The sequence below is a fragment of the Herpailurus yagouaroundi genome, unplaced genomic scaffold, assembly GCF_014898765.1.
Source record: "Herpailurus yagouaroundi ecotype Mexico unplaced genomic scaffold, PumYag 140, whole genome shotgun sequence".
Taxonomy (NCBI): domain Eukaryota; kingdom Metazoa; phylum Chordata; class Mammalia; order Carnivora; family Felidae; genus Herpailurus; species Herpailurus yagouaroundi.
Genome location: NW_024412395.1, coordinates 88,504,015 through 88,516,344, shown reverse-complemented (window position 1 = coordinate 88,516,344; position 12,330 = coordinate 88,504,015). Strand labels below are relative to the sequence as shown.

Below are 12,330 nucleotides of genomic sequence, written 5' to 3'. Positions count from 1 at the left end.
GAAAGAAAGAAAGAAAGAAAGAAAGAAAGAAAGAAAGAAAGAAAGAAAGGGAAAGTGAGAAAGAAAGAGGGAAAGGAAGAGAAAGAAAGAGAGAGAGAAAGGGAAGCTGGATGGGGCAGCAGGAAGAAGCTAGTAAATCTATGGTCTCAGTGGAGACTGAATTTGGCCTTTACCCCCTAGGGAGCTCTGGAACACGAACTGCAACACAGAGTAAGTCCCATCTTGAGGCAAAGGTCACTCACTGTCTAGTGTTTTCAGGGTGGTGGTGATGTGAGGGATCTTGACTCCTTGTTGATGAAGCTCTCATCTGACTGAGGATAGTTACCCAGAGAAGTGTAGCTGGTAAGTGTTACCAGCTATCACTACTGTTAGGGATAGGTGCTTCCACAGGTAAAAGGATCTGAGTGGGGGAATAATAGCATCCACCATCCTGGACATTTGAACAAATCTATGAAATAGTCCTCACCACGTTGAGGAAGAAAATTTCTGTTTTTTTTTTAAGTTTATTTATTTGAGAGAGACAGAGACAGCATGAGTGGGGGAGGGGCAGGGAGAGAGGGAGATAGACAACCCCAAGCAGGCTCCTCACTGTCAGTATAGTCTGACTCGGGGCTCAAACTCATGAACCATGAGATCATGACCTGAGCCAAAAAAACAAGAGTCAGATGCTTAACTGACTGAGCCACCCAGACACCTCAGGAAAGACAATTTAATAAATTTCTATTTTTCTGCAGCACTATACATTATTGGCCTTCTTAAAATAGTTTCTTCCATTTATTTCCATAAACTACCTTTTCCTGTTTCTCTGTCAGGCTCCTTCATGTTCTTTTTTCTCTGGTCAGTCCTTAAATGCGGGTATCCCTCTTGTCTCTGCTTTAGCTATTCTTCTTCCTCTATACTGTCTCCTTGGTGATTGCTTCCATTCTTGAGACTCTGACTAAAATGATATATTTATTTCCAAAACTATATGTACATTTCTATCACTAGCCATGACGTTGATTCTCGATGTAAAATCTGTATAACCCACTGCTTTTGAAGCTTCTCTACTTAGATTTCTCATAGGCACCTTATACAAAAGGTCAAAAAATAAATATATAATCTCCTTCTCTAAAATTTCTCCTTCTCCCATGTTCTCTTATTTTAATAAATGGTACCACCATCCATCCAGTTGTCCAAGGCAGAAGCTCAGGAATCATCCTTTATCAGATACTCTTTCACCGTCTACTTCCTTCTATTCACTAATTGCCTCCAATGACCATCTCAATATTTCTAGAATGTACGTATGTCCCTTTATCTTTACTATTATTACTCTGATCCAAGGCACTGTCATCTCTAATCTGAACTATAGCAACAGCCCCTAACCTTCTTCCGTGAATTCAGTCTTGCCCCAGAATTCACTCTCCATACTCTAGTATGACTAAAATCAGAAATTACGACTAAAATCCAAACTCAGTATAACTGACAAGGTTCTCTTTATCTGCTCCCTACCGAATCTATCTTCTCCTCTACCATGTTTGGTGTCCTAGCCATATACTGAATCCTTTAACAGTTTCTAGAAACCCCATGCTCTTTCTCAGTTTTGAACCTTTACTTTATTCTACTTTCTTCTATTTACACCCACAATATAAACCTTTCATCCAGTTAATTCTAAATAAACCATTTTAAATTAATTTAAAAAGCCCTTTTTTAGGGATGTATCTCATTTACACTCTTCCTCAGTATCTTGTATTTTATTATATCAATACTTATTATATTTAATTCTAATTATTTGAAGCTTCATGTCCCTAGTAAAGAGAGTCCTCTGTGAGAGCAGACCGTATCTCTCTTTGTATAAATGTAGCCTCTGATACTGAGAACAATGCCATTATATAGCAGGTGGTAAACATGAATGAATACATAAATAGATGAATGATTGATAGGATCTATCTTTACTCCAGAGTCACTGAACTGAGTATTCCAGATTCTGCTGGAGTTTGATGGGAATCCTTGAACCAGAATGTACTCAGTCAGGACATCTCCATTATAAAACTTTGGTCCAGTGTGGGTTCCATCCATATGCTAGCAGTAAAATATATATATTTAAAATATTCTATGAATAGAGGTCCTGCAAGATCCAGTGTTCCAGGCAGAAAAGAGAGGACAACTGTCTTATCACTCACATGAGACCAGCTGGGTGTAATTGGTTTCTCAGAGGGGGAGTTTGCCTGGACCCTTGCAGGAAGTGAAATAGAGAAGAAGACTGTGTCTTCCTCCCAGGCACATTAATGAAAACTGGCCCACTGGAGAGATTCCCTCCTCAGCCATCGACTTTCAAACTGAATCAAAATCTATTTGGTTTTCTTTTTTTACACTCTTTGTCTTTCTCACCCTTTATCCTTAGCTACTTTCTTTACTGCTCCAATGTCCTTGGGGGGCAACCACCACGCAGAAATGAGGTCTGGCTTCATGAGGAGGCACAGACCATGTTCTTTTATTCCTCTTTGAAATGCTTCAGACTTTACTCTTCAGCTCCCTCCAAATTCTACTTGCCAAACATCAAACTCTTCTCTATGAGTTGTGCTCTCTCTCTCTCTCTCTCTCTCTCTCTCTTTTGAAAACCCAATAAGCTTTTGAAAGCTTTTAAAAGGCAAATATTACTTTTATCCTTCACAGTACAAGGTCTGCAGATCAATAACCCTACTGGGTAAATCTCAAATGCATCACACCGAGGTAATACCAAGGGATAAAATAAAAGCTGAGGGCAGTGGAGGAAAGTAGTTAAATCACTACAAAATTATAAACATTTTTATTAACTGGCAAATGGAATGTACCAAAATGAAAAAAATCAATAAGTGAGCAAAGGGGTTTACTATTAAAAATGCAGGGTTGGGGCACCTGGGTATCTCAGTCGGTTGAGGGTCTGACTCTTGATATCAGCTCAGGTCATGATCTCACAGTTTGTGGGATAGAGCCCTGTGATAGGCTCCACGCTGGAATCCTGCTTGGGATTGTCTCTCTCCCTCTCTCTCTGCCCTCGCTACTCACTCTCTCAAAATAAATAAACATTTTAAAAATTAAAAAAAATAATAAAATTGCAGGGTTGACTAAGGCAAAGTTTCGCCAAGTGTGAGAATTAAAAATCAGGAAAGCCTTCACTGATAGATAACGAGCTTGATCGGGCAGTCCTTGAGGCTGGGAACCCCAGGGATAACTTGACTAGCATCTAACTTATGAACAGTCAAGAATGTTTATCCAGGCTCACTCCTGGAGTCTAAAACCATATAAATGTTGCGATGAAACATGCACTGGTCTTCTTCTTCCACTAACCCTAAGGTACTAAATACAGTTAAATGCATTTGAGTTTTCTTATTTCCACATATAGGAGACTAGTGGGTAGGAAATAAAAGGGAAAACCACTCTAACATAGTGTGAAAAGAAAAACCTATGAAATAAGATAGCAACTATCAGAAGTAAAAGTCACCAGGAAGAAATCAGACACTACCTGTGAGACTCTAGTGGCCTCCTCCAGGAATTTTTTCATCTCATCCTCAGAGAATACCACGTTCATGGCTGACCCACTGGAAATGAGAGGAGGACAAGTCAGTTTCTTTCATCACTTTGGAAATAAAGCATTCTGGTCTTGATTGCTTCTCAGAACAGTTCCAGGCAACCTCTAGTTCCAGTCTGGACTGAGTAAGAACTTGCTTTTTTTCTAAATTAAGACTTTACTCCATTTAATCATCAGAACGATCAACAAAAGAGTCACCCAAGTTGGGGGTGAGAACTGTGATAACGTCCAAAGAGAACCACATAGCTCTAGAGATGGCAGTAACTCAAAGTTTGTCCTTTCTGATTCCGTGTTTTCACTCTGCTGGTTCCAGGAGATTCTTAAATGTTAACAACATTCATCCCAGGATCTAGCTATTCTTTCCCCGTTTCTTCAGAGGTCATTGCCAATGGCTGATCTTACCCACAGGTCTGCTGTCAAAGCAGGTCATTCTACTACCAACCAGGTTACAAAAGAATAAAATTTTTAGTAACATTTGCAAATATAATGTACAGGAACTGACTGAAAGGTATTCAACTGTGTCCTTCTCACTAACTGCTTGAGAAAGAACGCTGACATCAATTTACACTGAATTTTGATATTTTCAAAGTGAGATGGGAAGGCAGGAAAGAAGGAGGAATAAGAGAAGGGAAAGAATAAGGAAGAAACACACTACTTTCCACTTCTTTTTAAAAAGTAGCATTTTCTTTACCTTTTCTACTCTATTACAAAATTTTGCATAAAGAGCTCTCAATGTCTAAGACAGGAAGGCTAAGGCAATAACATTGCTAATTCACAGTGTAGGAAACTGGAACAAAGAGACAGATTGCAGAGATCAGAAAGGCAGCACAGTAGTCAAAGCTGCTTTCTGCAACCCTCCCTTAAATGTCTGCGTGTTTAAATTAATTTGCATTAATACCTCAATGAAGAAGTATTATTTGACTGTGATTTACACAAAATGTCATTTAAATAAAAAGGACAGTTTTCCACCTCATTTTAAATTTTTCATTGTTTTAAAGGACCCCATCTCAAATTCCATTTACACTTTCAAATGGTGCACAGCAAATTGTGTTTCTCTTATTATCCCCTGTTCAGTGAAGTAGGTGCTTACATGTGGTAACATCTGAAGAGATGAAGTGATAATTCAAAACTTCTCCTTTGATGATAGAACTTCGTTTCAAAGTTTAATATAAAAGATCCTCACTTTCCATGTCCCTCACCATTACAATTTATCTCTTAAAAAATGTGCTCTCAAAAACTCAAAAGTTCAGACCAGAGGCACCATCAGGAGGTGTTGACAACAGTCTGAGACCAGCTGCCATTTCTGTGTACTGGGAAACAGAGATTGGAGACAGATATCCCGGGTTTGTTCTGGCTGGTTTTCCTTTTTAGTTTTAGGTTTTTTTTTTTTTTAATTGTTCTCTTCGCTAATTGAAACTATCCTCCCTCAATCTGGCAAGGAGATGTCGTAAGCCAGGCTTCTAAGACGGAGGATATAGACTCTCACTGTCACTCCGAGACAAACGCAGTAAACGCAGACAAACTGTGCAGAGGTCCTCCATCCAGCCGTGTTGGTTTGGGGATTGTGGATGGACTTACAGATTGCACATATCAAAGTCAAGTGCAATCAGCATACAGCATGCAGTTCTGTATCTCCTGATTTTTAAATCATTACTTTGGGGGAAAGATATATTACCTCAAAACATAGGAAGGTCTCAACAAACAGGGGTAGCCCACAGACTTCGCAAATTCCAGTGCCTCGTTCTGATTGATAGAAACAACAACAACAAAATGCACAAATAGTTTAAAAGATTCAATAGCTCTGCAGAAAGATATCTTTAGAACAAGTGGTAACTCGACTCTTTTTATTCTTTCTCTCAAAAGACACCATTAAAATGTAAATTGGGCATTCAAAATATATAAAATTCCTAGTTTCTAATTCTATATATCAAATCCAGTTCAAAAATGGTTTGAATGTTTTTCATTGTCTGAATCTTAATGAGAATACTCCTACCAATTTGTAACCAACATTTAACCGCAATCATGGAAATATACCAGCTTTAAAGTAAAGTCACTAAGCCCAGTGTCTTCTCTCTGTCCTGGAGTTAATGTCTGCAGTAGTTAACATTCATGCTACGACTCTTCAAAAGCGAACATTAAAACAGACATGTGTTTCTCTCCTTACCAAAGTGTTCACAGCTTTCCAGGGTGCCTGAGCCACCTTCAGCTCATCCAAGACAGCTGAGAAGATAGAGCGATCCTCGGCCCTGTCAATCTGCAGAGGGCTCGTGCCCATGATCTTGACACCATTCTTGTATAGAGGGACTGCCAGGTTGTTTGGAATCTGACCCCCAACTGATATGATGCAGCCCCCGCATGCCTGTAAAAGACACCCACAATATCAGCCACTGGAACAACTTCACGGTGACTGAACAACTGCCTTCATTTCCTTAGTGAAAATGCTTACCATGCTTTGATACTTGCATTTCTCCCATCAGTGGATAATATTAAGTTATGCTACAGAGATAAACAAACTTGGTTCTTACTTTCCAAGCACTTACATGCTTAAATCTATGGAAGAGTTCCATACAATTACACATGATTATCATACCAGACTTCCACACAACTACACATGAATGTGTGACATTTACATGCATGACAATTAGAGAAAGGAAATCTATCCAATTAATATTTTCACCATGTACTTTACACTGTAATCAAGTGTTCCTTGGACTACTGTTGTAATTTCCTAAATAGACATACATCTCTCCTTCTCACACTCACTTCTCCAGTTCCCCTCCACCCCAGCCTTTCACATTCAGATTAATTATCCTACAAAACTGCTTCACCAAGTTACTCCTATACTTGCTTTCTCCAAAGTCTCCCTTTGCCTAAAGAACAAAGTGTAAACTCATCCCCATCAACGGGACAATTAAGACTCTCCAGCTTGACCACAGGGGAAGGGAAGGAAAAATAAGATACAGAGAGGGAGACAAACCATAAGAGACTCTTAAATACAGAGAACAAACTGAGGGTTGATGGGGCTGGGGAGCAGGAGGGTGGGGAAAATGGGTGATGGGCAATGAGGAGGGCATTTGTTGACATGAGCACTGGGTGTTGTATGTAAGTGATGAAATCATGGGATTCTACTCCCGAACCCAAGACTACGCTGTATGTTAGTTAACTTGACAATAATAAGATAAAATAAAATAAAATAAAATAAAATAAAATAAAATAAAATAAAATAAAATAAAATAAAAAATAAAATAAAATAAAATATAAAACATTAAAAAATAAGACTCTCCAGCTTTATCTGTTATTATTCTCCTCCCCTCCAAGAAGACCTCCTACTCAATGTCCCAACTATGTGCACTCCTGCTCACAAGCATTCTGCCCCACTTAACCTTCACTGCCTTTGCTTCTTTTCTCCTTTTGTCTTCTCCCTTATCTAAACTCTACATAATCTCTCCACTAAAGTCCAGTCTAAATCTTACCTCCCATTTGTACACCCTCTCTCTTTTACTGCCACCTTGGCACCTGTCTACAGTACCCAATAAACTGATTTGAGTTCCTGTTTCCTTACTATTTGCCTGACAAGCAGTCTCTGAATCTTTAACCTTAATCTCTTATGAGCAGTCAAAACATCAAGATTTTTTTTTTTTTAAAGTTCAAAGTCCCTTCCCATCTTAGTTCCCTCTGTGAAACTCTGTCCAGGCTTCATGTCTGTAAAATTAGAATAATAATAGCTGTTAGCTTCACAAGGTCACTAGAAAAGTTAAATAAGATAATAAACATTAAAGGCCTCACACATTATAAGTGCATAAATACTACATTGTTATTAATATTAGAAAATATTATTATATCTGAATGGCCATTTATCTTGACATAATTTGTATTTGTTTTAATAACCTAATGAATATTAGAACTGCTGAAATAATAGATGTGCACCAAATGTATTTTATCATTATTTGAAATCAGTCTGAAATACTCTTAAAAGGGATAAAGCTAATTTCTCTTTGATGAGAGAAATTATATTACTGCCTAAGCAAATACCGTGCAATTGAGTGCTTAAATGCATTGTAAACAGTATGGAAAACAATAATCCACAGTTCTGCATATTTATAAGTGCACTTAAGCTTCTTTTATCATTTTTATGTTCAATATACATCTTTGCAGAACCTTTAAGAAGATTTATTCTTTGTACTATAATAATATTTTTATTTGCTTATTATTCTTAGTTTATTAGCAGAGTTAATATTTTAGAGGCTTAAAAACTAATTCATTGATTAAATGCATACAAAAAGTTTTTTATTTGAAAGACTTCAAAATAATTTCTAAAATTAAAAAAAAAAAAAGAAGTACCAACCTATGAGCAAAAATTAGAGTCCATTGCACTAAATGGGAGCTCAAAGTTAGAGTGAAAAGTCTTTAATTAATAAATACACCAATATTTTTCAAAATGTTGTATGAAATTGATTTTTATTTTTTAATAAATTAGCAACATTCAAAACAGTAATAAAATAAACTGCTACTATTCATTAAGGATATTACTATATGCCCTGGACCATCTGTTTCGACCTCCACTCTATCCCTCTGAGGTAGATACTGCTCTCCCCATTTTATAGCTCAAGAAACTAAGGCTCAGCGAAGGTGAAATGACTTGCCCATATTTCACATCTACCAAATACAAAGCCAGCACTAGAACTCAATTCTTTACGTACTTTAAAGTAGCTATGCCTAACTAATAAACCGAATCTTCAAATCTTAAGCTAGCTCTATTTTTCTACCTGGTTTCAAAGATGGTTATCCTCTTTGTTATCCTCATTAGTTATCCTCATTAGTTAGAGGATACAAGGAGAGCTATTTCTAAAACATTCTTTTTGAAAGTGGTAGAAAAACTTTGTCTGCATAAAGATCATCACCGGAAAGGCAAATATATCCACAGAATGTGTTAGAGTAGCAGTTGATGGTTAAGTGCACATTTTGTCCACACAACAAAAAGAATTCAGTATAAGAGACCATGTTTGTAGGACGAAGTTAATAAAAGACAGTTTTGTGGAAGAATTCCATCTTAAATTGGCCCCAACTCTAAGCACAGAACTAGCAGGGGCTCAGGGAGAAGAACTTGGTATCCCACATGGGCAAATTGGCATTATTATCATAACTGTTTAAGCCAAATTAGTTTTAAATAACTCACTGAAATAAAATATTTTAAAGTTCAGATATTTCACAGATTTCTAAATACCCCAGCCCAAAAAGAATTCTAGTAGGGTCCCAAAGTTCCATTGATCCTACCTAGATTTGTTTGTATCTTTTTACTCAGTTTAGTTTTCTGTTTTATTTAAACTTGATCATCACTAAGCTAGGGCAACCCCACACAAGAATATTTCTGAAACAATATTCAAGCCACAAATATATTTTTAGTACTTTTGTTGGTCCTTATTTTTATGGGCCAATTAAACGCTATATTATAGACAGAATGCAGGAGAGAAAATGTATCTAACAGAAATAGCATTCATGTTAATTCATTCCATTCATTCATCTTTTAACTCATTAAAAGATGGTCCTGATTTTTGTAATTTCATGTATTATCTGTAATTTATAAATCTCTACTCTTTGTACATCTATGAGACTGATCATGCTTTCTTATTTTGGAATTCCCATTTTAGTAAAAAACTTTCAACACTTTAGGCAGACCCTTAAGATTACATTTAATAACAGTTAAATCAAATGCTAGGAATGAAACCCAGTTCTATTTAGAGTCATTCATTGCCTAATGGGTTTTGTCTATAATTAATTAATGTCTGTCATTCATTCATTTAACTCAAGTTGTGCTAATATTCATATAGTATTAGGTGTTAAAAACAGAACAATTTTCTCATTAATCAGAGTACATTTTTATGGGGTATGATCAAATAAGTTATTCATTGTAAAAGCAAGAAAAATTACTTAAGCAGGACTCAAACTAGATAGCAATATCGTAAGGTGTCAGGAATATTGCCTGGAAATTTTAGACTCAATCTGGTTTTTAATGAACAAATAAAAAAGTGAGAAATGGGTCTTACATAGGGCTGGGATGTAGAATAAAATTAATGTTCATTTATATAACTTTTCAAACAATGAGTTTTCAAAGGAAAAAAGGGAATGTGAAGTTTAGACAGGATCTATGTGATTCTTATTCATTGCTGTAGCCTGTGAAAATTATTACATAGTTCATCCCTGAGAAAAAGATTTAATAATAGATCTAATAAAAGAGAAGCACTGTGTTGCAACTTCTATAAACAATGTAATAATTTTCAACTCGTGTACCTCAAAAAAAACTTGAGAACATCCTTTCCCTTATAAGGAATGTCCTAACCAAAGCTGTGAACTAGGCAAAATACCATCTATCAAATCCAACCCTCGCAGATAGCAGACTCCAACTTCTCACTTTCTGGACCCTTCCCCACACTCAACACCCAAATTTTAAAAAAAATCAAAATGCAGATTCCTTCTCAGGGAGCAGAACCCATGGACACAATCACAAGGAATAAATGACTTAAGTTTAAAGGGCTGCTTTTTATAAAGTATAAAAAACGTCTGCAGCCAAAAGAATACATCACTGTAACATTTTCTATTAAAAAAATAAGAACAAGTAGGAAGGAGATTTTAGCACACCTAAAATCTCCTCTCACTCCACCTCTCATCAAGACTTCTTTCCTTTTTGTGTTTGTTTTTGTTTTTGTTTTTTTAAGTAGGCTCCATACACAACATGGGGTTTGAACTCATGACCCTGAGATCAAGGGTGCATGCCCTATAGACTGAACCAGCCTGCTTTACTCACAGGGCATGTCACTTTTCTGACTCCCCTTTATGTTTTCTTTAGAAGTGCTTCCTTGTTGCCATGGAAATAGCCTCGGTCCTGAACTAGACCAAGAGACCTGAACCAGGAGACCCATCATACTTTTTATTATCCTATACAACTATGTACCCTTGGAAAGCCTATCGTCCTTCTAAAGTGACTCAAATGTGTGCTTTGAATAAGTTTAGATGTGCTTCCAATTTTCTGCAGATTTACTACTGAATGTCTCAGTACCTTCAGCATCACTAGGGGCATCCAAGTTTGGATTACAGCAGTCTGTCTCCTAGAGATTGTGAGGATATACACAACAACCTCATACAAGGAGACATATATGTTTATGTATGTATGATATGTGTATACAATAATAAAACATTTCCTGTGGGATACTCTAACAAATACACCAATGGAATGTTGTTCTTATATTCTCCAATACAAAATTTAAAAATATAGAGTACCAGTATAAATGCCAATTAGCTTCAAAGAAGGGCTAATTTATCTTTTACCATCATACTGAATTCAGTTATTGTAAAAGGATCTCATTAATATCCATGTATAACTGTATCCAAAGGCAGTTGTAGAATTTTTTAATCTTTCCTTAAAACATTTCATGGTGAAATAATTAATTATGTGTAAAATGCCTGCTGTGATTCCTATAATCCTTGTTAATATTTTCAAACAATTATGTAATTTTTCACATATTTATGTTATGGGGCCTAGTTTTATTCTAATGTCTTGAAGGTAGGGATTTGGTTTTGTAGCTCTCTGCCCTTCTGAACCTAGTATTCAAGTACTCAACCTAGTACACTAAAAGGTACTCAAGATATATTTGTAGAATGCACTTGCTTTGATCCCCACCTGAAATGAATCTTAAGAAATTGTTAGAAAAAAAAAAATGTCAGAGAGAAAAACAAAAATTGTGCGTACTCTACCTAATGGTTCAATTTCATCATGTGAAAAGATTAGTATACTTGGCCCCAAATAGACAACTGTGATGATATATCCATCCTTAGTTTGTCTATTTTTGTTTAATGTAATAAAATCATCATATGTTCTGGCACCAAACTCTATACTTTACAATGTGACTCCAACCACAAACCTTGTTATCTTCACAGAACCTGCATGTAGCACATACTTAACACTCATGTGGTTCATTAACAACACCAAAAAAAGATGAAACACAGAATTGAAGAAATTTCCACAAGTCAATGAGTTGTCAAGTCAAAACTTGAATTTAAGTACTATGGCCCTCAGTATTTTTTTTTCTCAGTAACCGTATGAATATACATGGGAATGATTCTATATAGCAGGGAATTTAACTGTAATAACATCAAAAGGAACAATCACTGGACATCACTCAAATCTTCCAATAGTTATTTCTTAACTGTAAAATAATTTAATTAACTTTTTCTATAGACTTATAGTAACCTGCGATCATAGGAATTCACAGTGAAGATATTCTCAGTAATATCAGAGGGAGAGAGGAAGAGCAACTATCAGAGAAAGCTACAAAAGTACCGAAATCATTCAGAATGAACTCGTGGATCTTAAACCGAAGACTGATGGCTTCATCTCATGGCACAAAGAATTAACCGGTCCTTTGTGAACAGCTGACTTTTCTCCTCTGGGGACCACTCATTAGTGAACCACAACAACAGATGAGCTAGAGGGAGGCTGCTTATTGTGTGTCTAGATGACCAGTGAAATCATTCTGCAAAATATTTTGGAGGGTTGTTTTGTAGTAGTTAATATGTGTTTGGCACATGTTACCAAAAGAGTTTTCAATCTAGTTGGAATGCTTAGAAAGAAAAAAATAATCACTCTGTGCCAGGGCCTCAAGACTCTAAGGCTGGGATAATTTTTTTTGAGTTTCGCTACAAAATTAGTCAGTGGAAGACATGGCAGCTCTTTCTCCTAAGGGGAATTATAACTTAAATCTACATATATATATATGTATATATATATA

General features: G+C 36.3%; 1 protein-coding gene across 1 annotated transcript in view; it reads right to left on the bottom strand.

Moving 5' to 3' along the window:
- The window catches only part of CPS1 (carbamoyl-phosphate synthase 1), a 128,226-nt gene that overhangs the window by 27,034 nt on the left and 88,862 nt on the right, over positions 1-12,330 (bottom strand). The window contains exons 26-28 of the mRNA XM_040476132.1: positions 5,712-5,906; positions 5,223-5,290; positions 3,482-3,557 (exon numbers count right to left, since the gene is read on the bottom strand). Of these exons, the coding sequence (XP_040332066.1) occupies positions 3,482-3,557; positions 5,223-5,290; positions 5,712-5,906 (339 nt within the window). The remainder of the gene's footprint in view (positions 1-3,481; positions 3,558-5,222; positions 5,291-5,711; positions 5,907-12,330) is intronic.